Source organism: Phascolarctos cinereus, unplaced genomic scaffold, assembly GCF_003287225.1.
Source record: "Phascolarctos cinereus isolate Bilbo 61053 unplaced genomic scaffold, phaCin_HiC Scaffold_726;HRSCAF=1367, whole genome shotgun sequence".
In the NCBI taxonomy this organism is placed as follows: domain Eukaryota; kingdom Metazoa; phylum Chordata; class Mammalia; order Diprotodontia; family Phascolarctidae; genus Phascolarctos; species Phascolarctos cinereus.
The window spans coordinates 361,615,213-361,639,986 of record NW_027556098.1 but is presented as its reverse complement, the minus strand read 5'-3'; the positions used below and the strand labels follow the sequence as shown (position 1 = coordinate 361,639,986).

Below are 24,774 nucleotides of genomic sequence, written 5' to 3'. Positions count from 1 at the left end.
GGCATTCAAAGCCCTTCACAATCTAGCCCCACCATTTCTATCCAATCTATATCCCAGCACAGAATCATGGTGTCAGAACTGGAAGGGACCTTAGAGGGCATCTAATCCAACCCATTCCTAAACAACACTCTTGACAACTTGAAGCCTCCACTTGAAAACCTTCAGTAATGAGGAACTCACCACCATTTTTGAATGGCTCTTGATTAATCAGAAATTCTTCTCCATGTTGAACTCCCTGTAACTTCTACTCATTGGTCCAAGTTCTGACCCTGGGGGGGGGGAGGGTAGTCAAGCATAACAAGTCTAGACCCACTTCTATGTGACAACCCTCCAGATACTAAGAAACGACTGTCACGTTCCTCCAAGGCTACTCGCTAGGCTAAACATCACTAATTCTTTCAACTGGTTTCCTGTTTTCTTGCCATTCTGATCATTTTCCTCTGTACCTGCTCTATCTTGTCAATACCTCTTCGAAAAGGTGGTGCTGCAAGCTGTATACAATATTCTATACATGGTCTCACCAAGGCAGACTGCATGATCATCATTTCTTTTGTTCTGAATGTTGAGTTTCTATGAATGCAGTTTAAGATCACATTAACGGCTCATGTTGACCTTACATTCTCCTAGGACACTCAGCTCTTTTTCACATAGGTAGCTAGGTGGTAAAGTGAATGGAGTGCTGGACTTGGAATCAGGAAGACCTCAGTTCAAATCCTATCTTGGATACTTCCTAGCTGCACCACCCTGGGCAAGTCACTTACTTTGTCACTTCCCTCCTTAATTTCCTCATCTGCATAATGGGGATAATAATAGCATCTGCCTTACAGGGTTGTTGTGAGGATCAAGTGATATGACATTTGTAGAGCCCTATATCAAAGTTAGCTATTATTATTCACATGAATTTTCACCTAGCTATGCTGAGCCCAAGTGCTGATCTTTGCATCTATCCCTGAGAAATGCCAAGAATGAGCCCCATTTGCCTGTGATCTGTTATACATACCTTATCAGTTCATGTCTCTGCAGCTTTGCTCTGGCTGATCCTCCTTCATCTATTTCTCACTTCCTACAGGTTAAAGTCTAAACTCCTTAGCCTGGTATTTGAGGCTATTCAGAATTTGGGCCTAACTTCCTTTTCCAGTCTTATTTCTCATTCTTCCCCTATGCTTCTAGTTATACTAGGATACTGACTTTTCTCCTAACATCTCGCACACGCTCCCACAATCGTACCTGGACGCGCTGCCCCTTCTTACTCAAGATGCCTGCCTCTGCCTCTCCGCCTAAGGAAAGTCATCATGCTATAGTACAAGGCTTCTTAAACTTTTTTTCCACTTGTAACCCCTTTTCTTGTTTTGGCAGCATTGGTTGGCATTGTGGGGCCTGAGGGCACTTGAGGTGAAAAGTGCACATGCTTTGTGTTCAGAGCCAAGGCTGCAGTGAAGCTGAATGATGCAACACGGGCAAGTGCTGCCAGAAACACCTCAGATTCATTCCGAGTTTGATTTTTAATTAATTTTTGGTCATTGCATGTTCAGAAACCTTTTATTGTTGCCAAAATTTTCACCATCCCCTATAGGGCCGTGACCCACAGTTTAAGAAGTGCTGGAATAGAAGGCACACAAGGTTTAGAGCCAGGAGTCTTGGGTTCCAATTCTAGCTCTAAGACTTAACTAGCTGTGAAGAAGTTACTCTGCAAGACTCAGTTTCCCCATTTTTAAAATGGGGATGACAACACCTACAGTACTGACTTCACAGGGTTTTGAGGAAAGTGTCTGTAAGCTTTAATGTGCTATGTTATTATTGTTGTTGTTGCTAAATAATAACTGCTATTGAAATAGCATTTTAAAGTTTATACATCGTATCTTACTATTAAAATGCAGCTCCAATGTGCACAAGTTTTTAATATGCAATGTGCTCTGTGCATAGGTGTAGCACAAGACTGGATTCATAACAGGAATAAAATATGAACTAGGGACGACCTTGGTCCTGACTCTGCTACTAATTCATGCAGAGACTTTGGGTAAGTTCCTTTCTCTAACTAGACCTGAGTTTCCTCCTTTGTACAACAAAAGGGTAGGTCCCTTCCAGTTCCCAACATTCTATGCCATTCCAGTTACTAGATGAGTTAATGGAATAGTAAAATATTACTACTAATAATATTAATAGTAATGACAGCTGATCCATCCAGAGCTTCAAAGTTTGCAAGTTATTTTGCATACATTATCTCACTAGATCAAGATTTAAGTGGAGCCGGCAACAAAACATATGGGAATGGAAAAATTGGGTTAATTTTCATCTGAGTTGAAACAGTAAGTAATTTAAATGCATAAGATCTAGGTTCAAACTCTGGCTTGTCCACTTACTAAATGGATGACCTTGGTTATAAGTTACTTAGTTTTTTCTGCGTCTCAGTTTATAAGACCGTATTAATGGCTCATGTTGATCCTGTATTCCCCTAGGCCACCCAGATTTTTTTTTTGTGAGGCAATTGGGGTTAAGTGACTTACCCAGAGTCACACAACTAGTGAGTGTTATGTGACTGAGACTAGATCTGAACTCATCCTCCTGATGCCAGGGCTGGTGCTCTATCCGCTGTGCCACTTAGCTGCCCAACCCAGATCTTTTTTATACACACTATTCACTTAGATTAGTGGTTCTTAAACTTTTTAGTTTTGATTGACTTGCACGTTTGTAATAGGTTCTGTTTTTCTCATGTTCTCCACTGGTGGCCGGGGGGATTGCAAGGGTTTCAAAGGATGAATCTTGTCTGATTAAAACAAATAAAATATTTTTTAAAAAATTAAAATTACTTAGGCTCTCCCAAAGAACTTTTGTTTATTAATATAAATATTTATCCTATGAGAAATGAAAACATCTTAATATGATGATGATGATGATGATAAAAATAGTTTTGACCTTGCAGACCCCCAAAAAGGTCTCAGTGGTCCCCCAGTAGTCCCTGGACCACACGTTGAGAACTGCTGCCCTAGATGAGTATAGCCACCTGTTTCTACTGTGTCCCTTTCCAAACCATTCTTCACACCGCTGCCTGAGTAATCTTCCTAACGAACCTCTATGATCATGATCTATGATCATGTCCATTCAAAAACCATCAGCACCTCCCCAATGCTTGAGCAGAAATACAAAGTTTCAATCGCAGTATTCAAGGGTTTCCACAAGCTGGCTTCAATTTCCCATTCTAGTTATATATCATAATGTTACTCTTTGTGTATTATTATTACTGTTGCTACTACTACTACTAACTCAGATTTCTATAGTACTTTTGTATCACTTTTTTTTTTAAACAAAGTACTTTATTCATGACAATAGTCAGAGGTAGGCATTACAGGTATTATTATCTTCAGCTTAAAGATTTGGAAATCGAGGCTCCAAAAGATGTCACGATTTGCCCAGGGTCCCACAACTAGTTAGTGTCAGAGTCAGGATTCCACCCTCCTGTCAAATGGATTCCTTCATCCCCAGCTCTTATCTTGACCACTCCTATATCCTTATCTTTGCTCACACTCTCTCTCTTCCCAACTCTACCTTCTGATCTCTCTATATTCCTTCAAGGATCACAAGATCAGATCAGTCCAACCTCTTTATTTTACAGAGAAACTGGGGTCCACAGAGGTTAAATGACTTGTCCAATATTACACATGCAGTAAGTGACAGATTTGATATTCAAACCCAGGTCCTTTAATTCCCAACTCACTGCACTGTTGGCTTTCGGCCTCAGTTTCAACCAGCTACTTTCTCTAGGAGTGGCCCCTAGAAGGCCCATTCTCATCACAAATCCCTGCTACGGTGTCTCCAACAAATTGTTATCCAGTCTCTGCCCAATGACCTCAAGTGAGAGAGAACCCATTACTTCCTGAGGCAAATCAAGCTACTTTTGGACCACTCTCATTGTAAGTAAAGTTATTCATGCCCTTCCCCCCCATTACTGGCTCTTTGACAGCAGGGTGCCATATGCATTTTGCATTTCCAGTGCCTAGCACAGTTTTTTTGCGCACACTGGATACTTTATAGATGCTTTGATGAATTGAGTTCAATTAAGGCAAAGCTGTTTCACCTCCTTACTGGTTGGTGCTTAGGTTAAGCCAGCTCAGCATTTCCAGGGATTCAGAAGTGGCCTGAGACATCTCCCAACCTCGTTCAGGACCAGCCAAGCTAGAGTGGACCCCGGCCGGTTGGCCAACCCAGCTGTAGATGTTCCCAAGACACAAAGTATCATTGGTCACTAGCTCGGGCTCAGTTTCTGCCCTTTAAGCCAGCTTTTTAAAAGATCAGTCATAAAAGACCAAGGCCTCCAGGCCTTTCCCCACTGGCAAAGAGAGGCCAATTCCAGTTACACTTCTGGGAATGAGAGCTACCTTTCTGGCAGGCACAGCAGGAACTCCACCCTGAATTCTCAGTCGTCTTTTCTAGACTGGGTGGCTCAATACACCCCAGAGTTTGTGGGCCTGCATGGAACTGCTCCTAAGCCCATCCTGGGCAAGCTGATGTAATAGAAAGAGCACTAGTGATCTGGGAGTCAGAAGGGCAGAGTTCAAGCTCTGATTCTGTCATTCTTGCTGTGTGACCTTGGGCAAGTCTCTTTCCATCTCTGGGTCTGTTTCCTTATTTCTAAAATGAAGGGATTGGATTAGATGGTCTCTCTCGAAGGGAACTTTCCACTCTGACATTCTGTGATTTTATGATGGTGCTATAGTAGATAGAGAGGTGGCCTCAGAGCCGGAAAGACCTGGATTCAAGTCTCACCTTTAACACATATTGGCTGTGTGACCCTGGACAAGTCACTTAAACTCTCAACTGTTCTTAAACTCTCTAAGTTTCAGCCAAGATGTCAACCTGCATTGATAGGAGTTCCCTCACCTGGGAATTTCCTATAAGAATGAAATCACAGGTCCATTCGCTATGCCCTATGATAATTTGAACAATTTCTCAGGTTCGCATTACTCCCCCACCCCCAATCTATTTCACAGAGCCGGTATACAAAATCCGCAGGGCAGAGGTCTAGTCTATGTAAAGCACTACATTGGGCTGGGCTGGGTCATGAGCTTCCTGAAAAGTTCAAAACCAGGCTCTGAATATACTAATGTCCCTGGTCCGTCCCCCCCTCCCCTTGCAGTGGGTCCAGAGCCCAATATACATTCATCTCCCAGGTGGTCACCTCCAAAGCAAACCTCTCAGATGGGCAGCCCAATAGGGGTCTTACCGTCCTCGGTTTCCACATAAAGACGAAGTCCAAGGTGACTTTTACGATTTAATAGCCAGTGATTGCTGGCAGCTGTGACATCAAAAACCAGCCAGCCCTCATTCCCAGCCTGGACGGTCTGCAGGTCTAGTAAGAATAAGTCGGATTCCCTGTGGAAATAGAAGAAAACCGGCCAGGTCAGATCAAAGGTGACTCAAGAACTACCTATCTGGGTATCAGGACCATGGAGAGTCCAAACTCCATCCCCATTTCCCAACACCGAATAACTGTGGAAAGGTTCCCTCAAGCTTGTCTTTATTTTGTCTGGGAGATGTCTTTACTTTCCAGAGGATGATGTGCTTTCAGATGCCAGAGCGCCCACTCTGGTATTTTAAAACCACCCTTGATGCATTCTTACAAGGTCTTTTTTGAAGTTACCCTGCTGACTTTCTCTTACAATGTCAGCATGGTGGACCAAGGGCTGGATTTGGAAACAGGGCAACCTGGCCTCAAGTCCTGCTGCCTGAAATACACCTGCTAGGTGACCCCAGGAAAGTCACTCCATCTCTGTGGGCTTCAGTTTCCTCCTCTTTAAAATGAGGATAATAAAACACTTGTAGTACTCACCTCACAGGGTTGTATGAGGCTCCAATGAGATAAGCTATGGCATAAACTACAAAGCACCACATAAAGGGCTAGTGTTAGAAGCCTCTAGGAGGCACAGTGCTGGGCCTGGAGTCATTTAGACTTGAGTTCAAATCTGGACTCAGACACTAGCTGTGTGATCCTGAACAAGTCACTTAATAACCTCTGTGTGCCTCAGTTTCCTCACTTGTAAAATGGGGATAATAATAGCACCTACTTCATAAAGTTATTGTGAGGATCAAACGAGATAATATTTGCCAAAAGTGCTTAGCTTAGTGTCTGGCACATAAATGGATATTCCCTTCCTCTCTTTCCTATTATTGTTGCTGTTACCTCGCCATGTCGTGAGGGCACCTGTGGGTTCTGAGAAGCCATCCCATGCCAGCAGAGTAATATTAATGTGGCACTTTAAGGATGACAAAGCGTTTTATATATGCCCTGTGACATGGTCATCCTGCCTCTGCTTAGAGCCCTCCAAAGAGGGGGACCCCACCCCCTCCTGAGGCAGTCCATTCCACCTTTGCCAGCTTTCGTTACTAAGAAGTTTGTCCCCAACATCAAGCCTCAATTTGCCTCTCTGCAGCTCCTGGTTGTGCCCTTTGTAGCCAGACAAAACAAATCTAATCCCTCCTGGTGGAAATAAAGGGTCCGCACCTGTTTGATTGCTCTGTGACGATCTCATGTATGCTGATGTGGAGGGTCTTGTTGAGGTGTTGAGTGAAACTCCTCATCTTATAGATCCGGAACTCAGCGGCTGTGACACATTCCCCTGAAGGAATCTGGGTCAAGTCGAATCTAAACTCCTTCCAGTAGGGCTCCTGGTAGAATAGATCCCGGTCATGCTCAACTGGAAAAGAAAGTTGGGAGAGGGGGGTGTGTGGAAAAAAAAGATGTTGATGCAAAAGACCATGTATACTCCCACCAGGACTCCCAATTGCCTACGGGACCAAGGCTGCACTCCTCTCCCTGGCATCCAAGGCTCTCTGTGAACTACAGTACCTTTGCAGCCTTTTCCTATACCACTGCCCTTCTTCCCATGAGCCATGAGCCAGCTCAGCTGGAAAGATTTGCCCTCTGTCCCTTGAAATACTCTCCACCATTATGTTCTTACTCATGTAAGAACCCTCTGCCAGGAATGCCTTCCTATTACCCCTTCCCCTTCATCTGCTGAAATCCTGATCATATTTTAAAGCCCACCCTGCTCAAAACCTGACTCCTAGGAAGCCTCTGTCAATCTTGACAAGCAAAGACCCTCCCCTGTTCCAGATTACACTTTTATCAGGTATCATTCTGTGTTACAGTTCTTGGTACAAGTCTCCTATCCCTCACTCGGTTTGAAGCTCTTTAGGGGCAGCTAGTAAAGAGATCACTGGGCCTGGAGTCAGGGAGACTTGAATTCAAATCTAGCCTTAGACACTTGAAAGCTGCATGACCTTGGGCCAGTTACTTAAGCTCTGTCTGCCTCTGTTTCCTCAACTGTAAAATGAGGATAAAACAGAACCTACCCCTTGGGGTTGTGAGAATCAAATGAGATAATATTTGCAAAGTGTTGAGCACAGTGCCTAGCACTTACTAGTTAGTGCTTAATAAATGCTTATTTCTCCTCCCCCTTGCATCTCCCCAGAGTCTTGCATACAGTTGGCATTTAATAAATTTGTTAAACAAATAAATAACAATAAACTAGCATTTTATTGTGTTTTAAGGTTTGCAAAGCACTTTACATCTATTATCTCACTGAATCCTCACAACAGCCCTGCAAGGTAGGTGCTATTATAATCCCATTTTACAGACAAGAAAACTGAGTCTGAGAGATTAAATGAATCACCCAGTGTCACATAGCTATTAATTAACTGAGGTAAGATTCAAACTCAGATCTTCCTGATCCCAAGTCCAATACTCTCTTTGCTGTGCCACCTAGCTAATTAAACTGGCAGAGGAGAGTCAGTGAGTATGAATTAGATCATCTATATTCTTCCCCCTAATCTTGTATGTATCTCAAGGCCCTGTCCTAGGCCAGCTCCTCTTTTCTCTCTATGCTGATGCCCTTGGTGACTCCCAGATCCATATATCCAGCCCTAGTCTCTCTCCCGAGCTCCAGTCCCATGTCACCTACTGCCTACTGGACATCTCCACCTAGATACCTCATGGGCATCTGAAACTAAAATGTCCAAAACAGAACTTGTGATCTTCCCTCTTGGGTTCTGCCAATGGTACCACCATCTTCCCAGTCACTCACATTCATGACCTCAAAATCATTCTCTTCCTTACCTCTCATACCCAATCAGTTGCAGAGTATTGTCATTTCTACATCCATACCATCTCTTGCATTTGCCCCCTTCACTTTACCTATGTGTCTACCATTGCCCAAATGATCTTCCAACCCCATTTACTCTAACTACAATCACCAACCATTCCATCTGCTGATTTTCAACCTGAACCAGCCACTGGAGGAATAGTCTTGCCACCTGGGCAAAGATCATGTATCTGATCAGGGACCCAAACATCAGAACTCTCTCTCCAGTGACCAGCGACACCCCTCTTGCAATCAAAACTTGTTCTCAGCAAAGGGCATGATAAACTCACTCACAAGGCAGACTAAATCACTGAAGGGGGCTTAAAGAGGGATCTCTGGGGGACTGGAACTCATATTTTAATAAGAGACTAAACATAAGCCAAAACAATGAATGTTAGTGGGTGAACCTGGGCATCAGGAGCTCTGAGGAGGCATTTTTTTTTAAAGGAGGCCCAGGGCCCCTGACATCACAGTGATAGGCAGCTGGACAAACTACTGCATGGACAGACAGCAAACCTGCCAATTTTATAAATAATAGTTGTAAAACACTTAGCACAGTGCCTGGCACATAGTAGGAGCTTAATAAATGCTTGTTTTCTCCCTCCTCCACCCAAATGAGCTGTCTGTTTATTTTTAGACTTCCATTCTGGAAACCAGCACTAAACAGCCCTCTCTCCACAGGCAAATGAAAGCGGAGCCTACAAAATTTTCCAAATTTTGAAGGGAAAAGCACTATTTTGAATTATCTGGATAAAGCAGTGAGATGAAAAAGGCTGAAGCTGAAGGCAAGAGAGATAAGGCCATAGGACTGTGAGCTAGGAAGGACCTTAGAGATCCCCTTATTTTACACATGGGGAAACTGAAGCCCAGAGAATTTGTAATTCCTTTATTTCTTTTCCCTCACATGACTATTCAAAAAAACCCTTTGTGACAAACATACATGATAAAAAAAAGTGCTGATAGCTAGAAATCTCTTCACCTATGTTAGCCCACTGAATGGTCCAGCAAAGCAGTGGCTCTCATTGGCCAAGTCCAAGAACATCTGGCTCCTTCGTCACCTCTCTGGTGGAAGTGGGGGAGGGGAAGGGCTTCATCATCCTGTTACATGACTTGTCTAAGGGCATGGAGCAAGTCAATGGCAGAGGCAGGATTTGAACCCACTACTGTCTCTAAACCCCACAAATTCTCTAAATCCTAAGGCTTTTTCTCCCGTAAGTGAGAATCCTGGCTCTGGCAGCACTAGTCAAACAATCCTGAGCAAGTCACTTCTCCCTATGAGCCTCCATTTCCTCATTCATCTCAACTCAGTTCAGCTCAGCAAACATTTAAGTCCCAACTGCTGGAGACACACCCTTGAGGAGATTCCAATCTCAGAGAATCTTGGTCCAAGGAGCCCCTTCCTCGCTCACAGTGGGAGTGAGGATCAGAAGAGATGCCAAAGGACAAGTCATAAGAGAATAATATTAAGGACAGAATAACGGAGAGCTAGAGGAATCATTGAGTCTAACTCCTTTATTTACAGATAAGGAAACTGAGGCACATAAAAGTCAAGTGGCATTCACCAGGTCACATACCTAATAAGTGTCCAAGGCAGGATTTGAACTCACGTTTTCTAAGGCTTTCTCTATGACTATCTAAATCCACGTACCTCTTTTCTGACTTGTGGTATTGCATCTCCAGCTGACCCTTGGATATCTTAAATCCAACATGTTCATTATTTTTTCCTCTCCTATCTTTTCCCTATCTTCATAGCTTTTCTATTACTGTCAAGGAGACCACCATTCTCTCAGATTCCCACAACCTAGATGTCTCCCTTGATTCCTCACTCCCTCTTACTCTACGTGGCCAGTCTGTGGCCAAGTCCTGTGGTTTCTCCCTCAGCCAAGTCTCTGCTATAAGCCCCCTTCTGTTCTCTGACACTGCTCCCACCCTGGTCCCACCTGGACTATACTATACTAGCTGCTGGTGGGCCCGCTTGCCTCAAATCTCTCCTGACTCTGGGCCATCCCCCCACTCAGCCACCAAAGTGATTTTCCTAAAGCAAAGGCCATCCTGTATCACCCTCTCTTCAAGCAACTCCAGCAGCTCCCTGTTGCCTCCAGGATCAAACACAGAATCTTCAGTTTGGCTTTTCAAGCCCCCCCATAAGCTGTACTCAGCCATCACTCCATCTCTCAGCTCTGGGCATTTTCTCTGGCTGTTCCCTACGCCTGAAACTCTCCCTCTTCATTCCCACCTCCTGGCTTCTTTCCAGCCCATTACAATCCCATCTTTCTGTAAGAAGCCCTTCCTGGTCCCCCTTAGTGTCTTCCCTCAGCTGATTACCTCCAACTTAGACTGTATATTCCTTGTTTGCATGTTGTCTCTCCTGTTATACTCTGAGCTCCGTGAGAGCAGGGACTATTTTTGTCCTTTTTTTCCCCCCACCAGTAATTAGCACAGTACTTGGCACATAGCAGCCCTTAACAGATGCCTACTGAAATGACTTAATGGATCAGGACTGTCAGAGCCCTCCCCTCCACTGGCCAGAGTGGGCTCTCTAGTTGCAGGAAATCTGGGAGCGCTGCAAACCAAATGCTTCCCAACAGGGCGTGATTGGGACAGTGCATCCCTGAAACCGAATACTGAGATTTAATGAGGAGCCTGTGTGTCTTTAAAAAAAAAAAGCCACCGCATCCCTCTGGCCTTAGGGCTCACTCGCCACAAGCCCATTTTTAAAAAAGCCTCAGGTTGGCTGGCTGGGGGCGGATGCGGGGAGCACTTCCTGCCCTCGCGGTGTGGGCCTGGCACCCAGGCTGGACAGCTGGGCTGGGGGAGGATGGGACAGGATGCTGGAGGGGGAGAGTTGTGGGGGACTGATATTTTCATCTTGCCATATGACAGAGAAAAAAACAACTCATCCTGGTGACATCTGTAGGCTTGCTGCAAACCCATTAGCTGGCCTTGGCTTTTAGGGGCCCCACCACCACTCATCCAGGTCTCCCACGTCAGGGAGGTAGTTACAAAGTGAGAGTATCCAGGGCAAAAATATCACTCCTACTGCCATGGAACTTTTGGCTCCCCAACCCAAACTGGAAAAGGGACAATTAAAGAATGACTTCTGTGGTTTAAGCATCATGGTGCTAGCTGAAGGGATAGGGCCCCTCAAAGCCCTTTGCTGAGCTCTGGGTACTGTGCTTAAAGACAGGGCCCAGCCTGGAGCGGACACAGAATCTGGGTCGCTGCAAGGAGGAGCAGGTGAGGTTTGTGCTTGAGATGTCCACAGGGGTGGGGGGAAGAACCATTACTTTGGTTTCCTGAAGCCTTCCTTAAAGTATAGAATGTCAGGGCTCAGGGGGACCTTAGAACATAGGGGTAGCTTGGTGGTGCAGTGGCTAGAGCACTGGCCCTAGAGGCAGTAGGACCTGAGTCCAAATCCAGCCTCAGACACTAGCTGTGTAATCCTGGGTAAGTCACTTAACCCCAATTGCTTCCCCCCAAAAGAGAACACAGAATGTCAGAACTGGAAGAAGCCTTAGAATGTAGAATATCACAGCTGGAACTCGGGGTATCCAAGCTTTGGGAAAGCTTTGGAACACAGAATGTCAAAGCTGAAAAATCCTTTAGAAGCCATTTATTTAGTCCAACCCTCCATCTCCCCCACCAGGGGAAATGAAGTGTCCAAGGTCACACAGTTAGTAAATAGAAGACCCAGGACTCAAACATCTGACTCCGGAACTAGGTCTCTTTCCCTGATTTCCCCAGGACTCTTCCGTGCAAATCCGTGGTCCTGATAAATTTCCTGGGGATTCCAGGACAGGAAATCTTTTTGTACTATTCCCAAAACTAGGACATCTGTCAGGGAAACACTGATCTGTCTCTGAAATGAACTCAGTGCTACAGAATCGAGCCGGGGGCGTGGGAAGTGATACTGAAACAAGGACACAAAGCTCTGTGGCTCTTTTCATGATAACTTTTCCAGATCAGGAAAAATCTTTGTATAAAAAAAATAACAACAATAAACACTAACTTTTCCATGGCATTATAGAGTTTATAAGAAGTCTTACATGCATTGTCTTATTCAATCTGGACTCATTGGTTAGGAAGGTTGTGCAAGAATGATTACTCCATTTACAGATTCCCCTCTCCCCATTTACAAATGAGGAAACTGAGGCAGAAGGGAATTATACTTGCCTGTGGTCACACAAAACTCAAGGGGGAAAACACTTTCTGTTAAAACTGCATTTTCCCCTGTGTGTTAAATTGCTGGGTAGAGGGAACAAAGCCAGGGCAAGTCTACCCATTTTGCTAAGGAAGACTGACAGCTTGCATGCTGGAGAGGTGACATGGGGGTGGAGGGAGACCTGGGTTCAAGTAATATGAGTGATCATGAGCAAGCCAGTTGACTCCTTGGAGCTTCCATTTCTTCATCTGTACGATTGATTCCATGCCTGGAATGCTCTTTCTCCTCACCACTGTATCTTGGAGTCCCTAGATCCCTCCACAGCTCAGCTCAAGAGCCACTACCGATGGAAGACTTTCCTCATCCACCGCCTCCCCATCACAATAAAAATGACTCTGTGATTTTTGGTACCTGTTTTGTATTGATCTGTCTGCTTACATATTGTGCCAATGGAATGTAAACACCGTGTTGGCAGGGGCTAGTTCCTTTTTGACTTTGTATGGGGCCCCATACAAAGGCGTATGACAACAGTTTCTGGTATAGAGTAGGTGTTTAATAAATGCTTGTTGATCATATGTATATGGATATTTTGGTAAGTAGGTTTCATAAGCCCAATGAGGAACGTCTATGAGTTTTCACAAACCCTCTGAGCATGTTAAAGAGGGATCAGGGTCCCTTAGGAGGCCTTCACTAAGTCTGCCAAAGCAAGTGTAAAGAAATCAGCAGATGGTGGATAAGGGCCAGCCTACTCCCATAGAGTCTCAGCTAAGCCCCTCCATGCCCAGCCCACCACCTCTCTCTGCCTTTCTTCAACGACAAGAAACTGAAGCCATCTTTGAAGGGCTAAGATTTGAAGAATGTCAGATCTGGAAGGGATCTTAGAGGCTAGCTGATGTTTTAGACCCTTTCTTATGCCAAGGAACCCCCGAGCCATCTAGTGAAGCCTATGGGCCACTTCTCAGAAACAGGTTTTTAAATGCATAAGGTCAAATATTCAGAATTATAAAGGAAAACTAATGTATTGAAGTGCAGTTATCTCTGTCTGTCTGTCTCTATCTATCTATCTATCTACCTATCTATCTATCTATCTATCTATCTATCTATCTATCTATCTATCTATCTGTCTATCTATCTATCTATGCAGCTAGGTGGTGCAGTGGATGGAGCACCTGCCCTGGAATCAGGAGAACCTGATTTTAAATCCAGCCTCAGACACTTACTGTCTGTGTCACTGTGGGCAAGTCACTTAGCCCCAGTTGTCTCAAACAAATAAATACATATAGGTATGTATGTGTGTGTATGTATGCATGTATGTATTAAAGCAAGTTCACAGATCTCAGGTGATGAAGCCCCATTCTGATCCAAACCAGCTCTATTTACAAAAGAGGGAACTGTAACCCAAAGACTGAAAAAGAGTTGCCTAAGGTTATAATGGTCAGTGAAAAGCTTTGCTAGGATGAGAAGCCAGGTTTCCAGATGCCCAGTTCAGGGCAAGAGCCCTGGGGTTAAGAGTGCTGGGGTAAAGAAAAACCAAGCTGATAAAACTCAGGGTCATATTTCAGGCACTTGAGCTCCCTTTGGATTTGAGCCCATGTCATATAAGGATCAATGGAAAGAACTGGGGACCCTCAGCCTCAGATAAAAGGCCTATCTTTTCTACTTCTTCATAAATGTTATATTCACTAACTGTGGGTAAACCCCAAGGCTCTGTCTTGGGCTTCCTTCTCTTTGCTCTCTAGATTATCTCACCTGGTGATCTCATCAGTTTCCATGAGTTCAGTTATGTCTTTTATTTTATTTTATTTTATTTTAGAGACAGCTCCAGTTCAAATATTCACTTGGACTACTTGTGCCCAACCTGTGATAGAACCTTCCACGCTTGTGTTGGTCTGATCAGCCATTGGTCAAACACACTGTACCTTGACTCCAACATAGTGATGTCATTTTGGTCCTCTTTGAGAAATAACCAACCATCTCCTTTATATAGATGGTTCTCATATAGATAGATACACACACATACACACATATATACACACATGTATCTATATCTCTCTTTATATGTGTTTATCTTTCTATCCCTCTCTCCTTGTCCATCAATTTATCAGTCCCTCTCCCCATCCATCCACTGAACCATTGATCCATATCCATCCATCCATCTATCTATCTATCTATCTATCTATCTATCTATCTATCTATCTATCTATCTATCTATCTATCTATCATCTGTCTATCTCTAGTGTCTCTCCGGAACTAGTCAGTCCCACATTGCTAATTGCTTTTTAGACATCTCAAACTGGATGACCTGTAGACACCTCAAATGTAACGTGTCCAAAACAGAACTTATGTCCCCAGTTATTTAAATGTTTTCTCCCCCATCAGCATGTGAACTTTTAAAAGGCAGAGCTTCTCCCCTCCTGGCCTTTCTTTGTATCCTCAGAGCTCAACAAAGTGCCTGGCACATAGTAGGTGCTTAATAAACATCTGTTGACTGACACAACAACTGTCTTCAAGTATCTGAATGGGGGTCACACTACAGAGGGGTTAGACATGTTCTACTTGGCCCTAGAAGGAAGGACTAGATGTTGTTATCGTTGTTTGTCTTCGTTTTCAAAAAGGGCCAATGACATCATGAGGTGACTCGTGCAGGAACTGGATTTAAGTGAGGCAGAGTTACACAGTCATCAGCCTCGCCCTGTTTTCCAGAGTCATCAGAGTCCAGTGGCAGGGCAAAAGTCAAGACAACTGGCGATGGCCCGGGATGCAGTGGATGACCTCAGCGTCTTTGATGTCCAATCAACTCTAAACACTCCACAATGCTTTTATGGCCATTGGAACAAATTGTTGTCACCTGCCCATTCCATGGGAGAAGTCTTCACATGCTTGGGGTAGACACCCCCTAACTCACCAATGGGTTTGAGCCCCATAGGTTACCTTCAACCCTTTTTAGCCCATCTACTGAGATGGTTTGCTGGGGTGTGGATGCTATATATGCCACAGCTTCTTGGACCCACAGGTGAGAGCTAAGTGCCAGGTAGACACCAAAGGTGGATGAGCAGCCCTGAAAAGGGTTCAGCCAGCCCACCCACCAGAGGTGCTAGCCCTCTCTGAACACTCTATAAACCCCATGTGTGTAACGGATAGAAGGTGCAGTCAGGCTAATACTTAGGTTTGACAAGCTGCCCTGCCAAAACTTGCCAGACTGACGCAAGAGGCAGTGTGTTCCCCCTCTCCCCCCATTAAAGGTCTTAAGGCAAAGGCTAGATGAGCACCCATTGGGTATGTTGTAAGGTGGATCCTCAGGCCTGGGTCAGATGAGATGACCTCTGAAGGTCCTTCCAACTCTGAGAATCTGATGTAATCCCAAGTCCCAAAGCCCACTGGTATAAGACTCTCTCCTTACTGGTGGAGATTAATGCCCCACAACTGCATGAGGGGTGACATAGAGTTGGTGAGAGATGGAGAGAAAAGAGGGTCAATTTCTTCAAGCTCTGGAATGTCTTTGGGAATCTCTTCAGGATCTTTGGGTTCTACAATTGCTTCTGGAGCTTCTGGCTTCCAGCTTCAAGAGGGAAAATGGAAGATACCAACCCCAGTTCAGGAACAGACTCTGGGAAGAAGCTGGCATGAGGAGAGCTGGCAATTGCCATCATCCTTGTTCCCAACTTGCTCCACTAGAGACTTCAGGGAACTTCCCCTTGAGTGAGAGCTAGGACTCTTGGTTGAGCTGAGTTTATCTTGCTCCCAATGGGAAAGTTTCTTCACTATTATCTGCCATATATTTGCCTGTGTATTCTCTCTCTGATTTCCGTTTTGCTACCGACTTGGATAAATGGGTTTATTTGCTGCTTACTATGTGTGTTCATTGTGAAACTGGTATGTGGTGAGGCAGAAGGGGTCAAGCCTTGGATAAAGCTTGGATCCTCCTTTACCCACTAAGAAATGATCAGAAGTTTAGCTTGAACCTGAAAACCATGTTCCTGAGACTAATAATGCTGAAGGGAGCAGACAGATATAATTCTAGCCTGCTATCCCCTCTATAAAGAGCAGAATGGCTGAGGTTTTGGTCCCAACTTTTTGCCTTCCCTCCTGGCAGTAATAAAAATCTCCCTTGGAGGGGGTGGGGGTAAGAGGCTGGAGATGTCTGTTCTGCCTTTCTTTGAGCTAGATGCAATGATACCACCATGCAACCTGTGAGGGACGGCCCCTCACAGAGGGAAATCAGAGTAAATACCAAGGAAGCAGTTATGGCTGTTCTGGGCTTTCCTAGGTGGTCACAATTAACTGCATGTTAAGGACCCCTGATTAGGGTCATCCCCAAGATCCCCCCATGTCTCCCAGGATCTCCCTCCACTACACTAGCCTCATATTCCATCAGTTTCCTCTGTTCTGAGACTGCAGCCACATGGGCTCCATCTTCACCACTTTCTTCAAGTAAAACGTGTGAAAGGATTCTCTCTTCTATAAATTGGTGGGATCATCTATTTAGAGCAGGAAGATGTCTTGGAGGACATGGTGTCCAACCTCTTATTTTACTGATGAGGAAAGGGATGCTCAGAGACAAAATATGACTGTTCAGGTCCCTAAAGAGGTATCCCCTCTTCAACACCCTCCCACACCTCCAAGTGATCATCCATCTTTATTTTGAAGACCTCCAGTACCAAGGAACTCACCATCTCACAAAGGTGCCCACTGAGGCAGAAAAGCATGGGAAGTGTTTCCAGGACAGTCTAGCCATTCACATCACTTACTTTATCCAGTAATATTTGATCTATGATGTGTTTTGCAATGAAGAGTAAGGCTTTTGTCTAGTTCCACTCCCTCATTTTACAGGGAAGGAAACTGAGGCCAAGAGAGGGGAAGTGACCTAAGGTCACACAGTCCATTAGTGTCAGAGACAGGACCAGAATCCCAGGCTCTTGCTTCCCCAGTCCAGTGTTCTATTAATTTAGAATATAATTTAGAATATAACTAAATTGCTTTTTTTAAAAAGGTGATGTTCTATCTTTGAGTTGTTAACATGGCTGACTGGCTCTTAATTTCCACGATTATTTTAAACTAATAAGGTGTAATCTTGTCAAAATAGGGAAAATCCAGTCGGTCCATCCCAGTCCATTCTGTCTCTGGGTATCATGACACCCACGAATAGACAAAAAGAATGTCATCGAGATTCCCTTGCATTTCATGTTACAAAGGACTTCTGTAACTTCATCCAACTACAGTTCTGGTGTCACATTCTTTGTTTTCCCTCCTCTGCATCAGCACCACAAAATAGATGGGGGGAAGGGAAGGGAGCAAGCATTTATTAAGCACCCATGGTGTACCAAGCACTATGCTAAGCACTTTGCAAATATTGTCAAATTTATATACAGCTGTGGATTAGAAAGAGCTGGGAGTCTGGATTCAGGAAATCTGGGTTCTGGTCCTGGTTCTGACGAGTTACTAGCTGGGTGACCCTGGGCAAGTCCTTTAACATCTCTGAGCCTTTTTCCCCTTTACTAAAAAAATGAGGGTAATTTTCCCTATCCTCCCTCCCTCATGGGCCTCCTATGCAGATTAAATGAGATAATAACATATGTATCTGTGAACTTTGGGGAGCTATTACTCAAAAGAGGGCCTCCCTCACCTACCAAGAAGTTAAATGTTAATTCTGAGTACTGTTGGTGGCTTTGGATATCCTGACTGAAACTCTACATTAGAAGCTGCTGAAAGATTTGCTTGAAGTGGAAGAAAGGAGCAGCTGACCATTCAAGAATCCAAGAGAGAGGCTGCCTCTCCATTTTACAGATGAGAAAACTGAGGCTGAGAGAGGAAGGGATTTGAATTAGAGGAAGTGCCAGGACTAGAACTCAAATTTCTAGACTCCATGCTGGTCCAAGACTTTTTCCAGGAAACAGAGAGACAGTTTTAAGGTGCCTCAGGAGATAAAGGGGTCTCCTTCCCTGAAGGCTTCAAGCAGAGGCAGATGACCATTTGGTGGGTATTTGGTGAGATTCTATTCAGATATGGGTTGGACTCCATGCTTTCTGAGGTTCCTTTTAGCTCTAAAATTCTCTAACTCCCCAAATATACATGCAAATGTATAAGGTAATGTATTTATATGTTTAAAGCATCCCAGGAAGGAAGCGGCTCACATTCCTACAGATGAACAAAGTTAACACTGTCAGGCCATAGGGACCTTTTCATGTTTACTTTCTGTATAATTTTAAAAGTACCAAATATTGTTCAAAAGGGCCAAGACGGCTTCCTCCTGGGGAAATCACTAACGAGTTTACTCTTCAGGCTGCTTTCATGTGGCCAGTGGAAAATACACAATTGCTAATCACCAACATGTGTTGCATGGAGGTTCTCTGCTCTGCATGGAAAACTCTGGTCTTCCTTTGGGTTCTGGATTGAAAGTGACCTCTTGGTTTTATGCTCATGATCCTTGGTCTCACTGAACAGAATCTGAGCACTGTGGGGCTGGAAGGACCATTAGAATGCAGAATGTTGGAGCTAACCATAGACCATCAGAGATGGAAGGTGACTTTGACCACGAATGTCAGAGCTGGGAGGGGCCTTAGAATAGGGAATATCAGAGCAGGCAAGGGCTTTAGAACACAGAATATCAGAGCTGACAGGGGCCTTAGAACTTAAAATGTCAGAGCCAGGAAGGTCTTTAGAGACTGCTGAATCTACCCCTGTTATTTTACAGACCAGGAAACTGAGGCACCGGGTGGAAAAGGGACTTTCCCAGTCACACAATTCGGTGGTAGCAGACAATACTAACATTATATTTATATTAATTTAAGGTTTACAAAGATTTCACGTCCTCTTAGGTCATTCGATCTTCACCATATCCCTACGAGGACAGCACAAGTATTATGATGTCAATTTTACAAAAGAGGGAACTGAGGTCTGCGGCTAGTGAGCTGCCCAAGTCACACAGTTGGTCAGTGACAGAATCATGACCTGAACCCAGATCTTCTGCATTCTAATCTAGGGCTCTCTCTTCTGGGGCACAACTACCCAACCACTCCCCCACCCCTCACCCCCAGGCCTCTCCCTTTAAGCTCCCCACAGGCTGTTACTGCCTGATTGGTCGCCTAATAAAATCACATCCTGAAAGAACCTTGGCCCCACAGAGGAGCTGAGGGCCAGTCATGGAAGGAGTTTTCAGTTTTGACACTGGTTAGAACAGCTGGCTTACAGAAAGGGAGCTGGGAGGCCCCCTGAAACCTGGGCTGGGCAGCCAGGCCCCCCTCAGGCGTCTGCAGAATGCAGGCTCCATTGATTCCCAGGCCTCAAATAGTTTCTCCCGCCCAGAAATCTCGGCCCGGTTGAGAAAAAAAAAAAAAAGAAAAAGAAAGCCTAAGTCTCTATTTCCAAGGTATTTTTAGTTGCTCTTTATTGTAAACGTTCTTCGTGTTTCTATAAACTCCTCTGTACTTATAATTATGAGGCCCAGCTTCTCCTGCAAAGCCGGCAGGAGGATCGCAGACATCAGATTAAAAGGAAACACCGGCCCATAGAGCCACATCAAGTGTGCCAAGTCTTAAAATATAACTCGATGTGATGCAAGCGAGGAGGGCTCAGCGCCTTCAGCCAAAGCTTGGGGGGTGTGTGGAGGGAAGAAGGGGGGAAGAAATTACAGGAGCCTGGCAGAGAAAAAAAAAAAAGCAAAGGTGTCTCCTCCTTTGGGAGGCAGGCTCCTCGGTTCATCAATTCAGAACTGGAAGGGACCACAGAGGTCATCCAGTCCGACTCGTTTTAGAGGAGGAAACTGGAGCTCAGAGAGGGGGAATCTCTGCCTAGGAATCACACCGCAAGGATGAAATTGGAAGGGATAATGGAGGTCATCGTGTCCAACCTCTGTACTTTATGGAGGGGGAAACTGAGGCTCTCCAAGGTTTAGTGACTTGCCCAAGTCACACAGGTAGTGAGGGGCAGAGCCAGAATTCAAACCCAGGTCCTCTGATTTTATTTTACTTTATTTTATTTATTTTTATTTGCTAGGCAATCAGGCTTAAGTGACTTGCCCAGGGTCACACAGCTAGTCTCAAGTGTCTGAGGCAGGATTTGAACCCAAGGCCCGTGCTCTATCGACTGCGCCACCCAGAGGTCCTCTGATTTGAAATCCAACATCCTTTCCACGGCATTTCACCATGGCTTGAATTCACAGTGCCACCATCTTGGGTCATTGCCTCATCACCTGTCGCAATAGCTAGCTGCTGGTTGGTCTGCTTGCTTCGAGTCTCTCCCCACGACAGCCCATCAGACATTTTTCCAAAGTGTGGGTCTGCCTCTATAACCCCTCCCCGATTTCCAATGAACTGAAGTAGCTCCCTATCATCTCCAAAGTCAAACAGAACACCCTCTGCTTGGCAGTTAGATCTGTTCATAGCCTGACCCTTCTGGGGCTTCTTATGTCTCATTCCCCTCCACGCTCTCCACCAGCCCCCTCACTCCTGTCCATATCTCTGTGCCAGGAGAGATCCCTGGATGAGACAAAGTATTTGTCCAGGACCACAGTCATAGAACAAGGTCTAGAATCCAGGGATCCTGACTCACCTTTCCGAGATGTAGGCCACTAACCTTCCTATTAACATTTCAGAAGAGGGGCACCTTTTTACTTTATTTGAGAGGCACCATAGTACAGTGGTTAAGAACACTGGCTTGGGAGTCAGAGAATCTTGGGTTCAGATCCTGCCTCTCACATCTACTACCTGAGTGACCTTGGGCAAGTCACTCAAAGTCCCTGAGCCTTGGATCTCCCTCTGTAAGATGAGGGCATTGGACCAGATGGCCTCTAGGCTTTCTTTCAGCTCTAGCTCTTGTGATCCTCCAACCTCCCAATTCAGAAAAATGTGATGATCATATTTATTCTTCCTGACTTTAGAATCAGGCTTCAATTAAAAAACAACAAGGGGCAGCTAGGTGGCGCAGAGGATAGAGCACCGGCCCTGGAGTCAGGACCTGAGCTCACATGTTCTACGGAGGGAGTCCACTCCAAGCTTGGGGTCGGATCCTGGCTCTCCCTTAGACTTAGATCTAAGGGACCTTTAAGGACAGCTGGTCCCATTTCCTTCAGCTGACAGGTGAGGAAACTGAGGCCCAGAGAGGTAAAATAATTAGCTGCGGGCCAGCCATATAATATTTAGGCTACCTTACTTAGCCAATGCTTAGCCAATAATACTTAGGCTACCTTACTTAACAGACTACTGCAAGGGTCGTATTAGATAATATGTGGATTTTTCTAGTAATGATGTCTTGTGTTTTTATTTACAGCCACATCTTGTACCGAGTGACTGCTTCCATCCCCAGTTTCCACTGCATTTCCCTCAAAGCAGCCCCTGGGAGGTCAGTGGTGTGTTTACTGGGCGTCCCCATTTTACAGATGAGGAAACTGAGGCTCAGATAGGGGACGCAACCTTCTCAGAGTCACTTACACAAGGCACTGAGTAAATGTTTGTTCAACTGGATTGAAAAATGCTAGGTTAGGAAAGGAAATAAGGTCTTGGTTATGCCAACAGCCTGTCCATCCATCCCTGGGTTGTGTTGCAACACGATTATCCCAGGCCTGTTCTAAAGAATCATTGTACCTGATCCGGCCCTGCCCACCCTTGAAGCAGCCCAACTGTGACAAGGATAGGGCACATCCTTTGCCAGGGGCGTCGGTGCTTAGCTCTGGCATCATGAGTAAATCATTAATGTGGGCGGTTCCTGGAGAGGGCTCGAACACCCTAAAATAGCTCCTCTCTGTAGGTCTAGGTGAGCAACGGCAATTCTCACGAGCTGCCCCGGGATTCTCCCTTCTCCTGTGGGGCTCAGCTCTGCCTGCCCCTGAGGTCTACAGAGCAGTGAGGCCAGATTTTCCAGCAGAGCACAGCCTTGGAAGCCATTAGCCACCCACAGCCTGTCTGTTGCATGAAAGGTGAGCCTGGCCTGCAGGCCATGGGCGTGGAGGGCTTGGGTGTGGGAGACCAGGTGTGGGCGTGCTTGTTTGGGTGTTTATTGGGAAGTCGCTATTCCATTAGAGTGGCTTCCCTTAGTGGCAAATTGGCCGGATGCCACCCTTTTCCCCTTGTGGGCCCCCGTTTCACAGAGGCCTCCTTGGCTAACTGGGATGGGCACTCCAGAAGGAACTTCCATAACCACCTAGACCAAGCAGATCCCAAAAGGAATTCCTCCTAGGATATGTACAATGAATTATCATCAGCCTCCCTGCTTGAAGACTTCCCCTGAAGAAGGGCTGAGCATCTTCCTCTACTCCTCGTCCTCACCCCCAACCTCTCCAGTCACTTTTCCATTACACAAACCCAAATATCTAGTTGGGCAAAGACAGATGGCTGGCATCAAATCCCAGCACCTGCAACAGGTCCAGCCCTTCAGCCCAAACCATCTGCTTCTTCAGAATACCATAAAAGCACATTCATCCTCTGGTTAGGGACACATTTTTTTAATGTACAGAAAACAGTTTTTATCATGAAAGATGGTGGAAGGGAGAGGAGATAGAGGAGATATTCTTCAGGGTTTTCTTTTGTATTTTTTTTTAGCTTTCCCAAAGTGTTTTTTGACAACCATTGTCCATTTTATCCTCATACCATTCCTATAAGACAGGCTTGAGAACTGCCTTTGATACTCACTACATATTCGACTTTGGCAAATCGCTAAACCTTTCTAAGCCTCAATCTTTCTCATTTGTCAAACAGAAAGGTTTAGCGATTTGCCACTCACATATCTAATGAGTATCGATGTCAGGACTCAAACCCTGGTTTCCTAACTGTCAGCCTGAGAGTTTGTTTTTTGTTTGTTTGTTTATATTTCAAATTGAATTTTATTGAGGAGATGCTCTTTGGTTGGACATTTAGGATCTCCCTCTAGAACAGGCCTTTTTACCTTTCTGGGTCCTGGGGAAGTCAATGGAACCCTTCACAGAAAAAATGATTTTAAATGAATAAAATATAATATGTTGGATTAAAAAGGAAACCTATTCCATTGAAATATAATTATCAAAACATTTTTTGTAAAAAATAAGCTCACGGACCTCAGGTTAAGAACATCTGTGCCTGGACTAGCAATGCTTCACTCTGGGAATCCTGCCACTGTGCCTCAATTATCTTTTCCCTTGGCCCCTTCTCCCACTGGTGAAATTCTTCCTGGGACCTCTTTTTTTGGGGGGGGGGAGCTAGGCACTGGGGTTAAGTATCTTGCCCAGGATCACACAGCTAGTGATTCTTTTTTTTTTTTAAAGGCAATTGGGGTTAAGTGACTTGCCCAGGGTCACACAGCTAGTAAGTGTCAAGTGTTTGGTCTGAGGTCACATTTGAACTCAGGTCCTCCTGACTTCAAGGCCGGTGCTCTATCCTTTTTGCGCCACCTAGCTGCCCCTTGGGACCTCTATTTTGAGAAAGAACCTAGAGGAGTTTCTGTCCTTCCTTCTCCAGATTTCACACCTGTGCCCCTGAACGGGGCACTTCCCCTTTGCCTCTCTCTTGCATGTGCTGCCTTCCTCCATTAGAATGTAAGTTCCTTGAAGGCAGGGGCTGCCTTTGCTTCTACTTGTATTTTCAGTACTTAGTAAGTACTTAATAAATGCTTATTGACTAGACAGGTGGTACCTGATACCATCTGAGACAGAGTAACAGCCACTTCTAGGACCCTGGGTATTTAACCCCTGAACCTTAAGTTCGGCCAGTTGATTTGGCCAATGTGGGAATTTGTTTTGCACAACCATGCATATTTAAAACAAGGGTTCTTTCCTTCTTTCTTCCTTTTCTTCCTTCCTTCCTTCCTTCCTTCCTTCCTTCCTTCCTTCCTTCCTTCCTTCCTTCCTTCCTTCCTTCCTTCCTTCCTTCTTTCTTCCTTCCTTCCTTCCTTCCTTCCTTTCTTCCTTCCTTCCTTCCTTCCTTCCTTCCTTTCTTCCTTCCTTCCTTCCTTCCTTCCTTCACTGGGAGGGGGAGGTGGAAAGGAAAGAAAGCAGAGTTTTGGTCATGAAAAAAATACATTAAATTAAAAACAAACAAAAACCCTGAGTATTAATCTCTTCTAACAAAATGCCCCCCACTTTTGAGACCCTGAGAGAAGCTATGTAGTTCAGTAAAAAGAGGCCTGGGAGCTGGGGTCCCAGTCCCAGCTGTGCTACAGGCTCCCCCACTAACCTGGGGTGAACAAAGGGCCATCAGCAAGTCTGTGTCTCAGTTTTATCCCTCCCGGGCTTGTGAAGTAATGAAGTAAAAGGAGCACTAACTGTCATCATTATAGTATAATAACAATAACAATAACAAACATTTACATAGTGCTTTAAAATCTGCAAAGCACTTTACAAATATAAAGCACGTTGTAGACCTCACAGCACTGTAGCAATGTGAGTCATTGTCAGTACTCTTGTCCTTTCACAAGAAATTCATCTCTAGTGTTAGACCGTAAGGAGGTGGAGGCTGACCGGGAAAGATGTGTTCCAACTGACCTGGAATAACATTCTACTCCCCACTCTCAGCG

The 24,774-nt window shown here is 45.0% G+C and overlaps 1 protein-coding gene across 1 annotated transcript in view; it reads right to left on the bottom strand.

The window, feature by feature from the left end:
- The window catches only part of LOC110206318 (bone morphogenetic protein 8B), a 47,273-nt gene that overhangs the window by 15,314 nt on the left and 7,185 nt on the right, over positions 1-24,774 (bottom strand). The window contains exons 2-3 of the mRNA XM_020983596.2: positions 6,497-6,689; positions 5,219-5,367 (exon numbers count right to left, since the gene is read on the bottom strand). Of these exons, the coding sequence (XP_020839255.1) occupies positions 5,219-5,367; positions 6,497-6,689 (342 nt within the window). The remainder of the gene's footprint in view (positions 1-5,218; positions 5,368-6,496; positions 6,690-24,774) is intronic.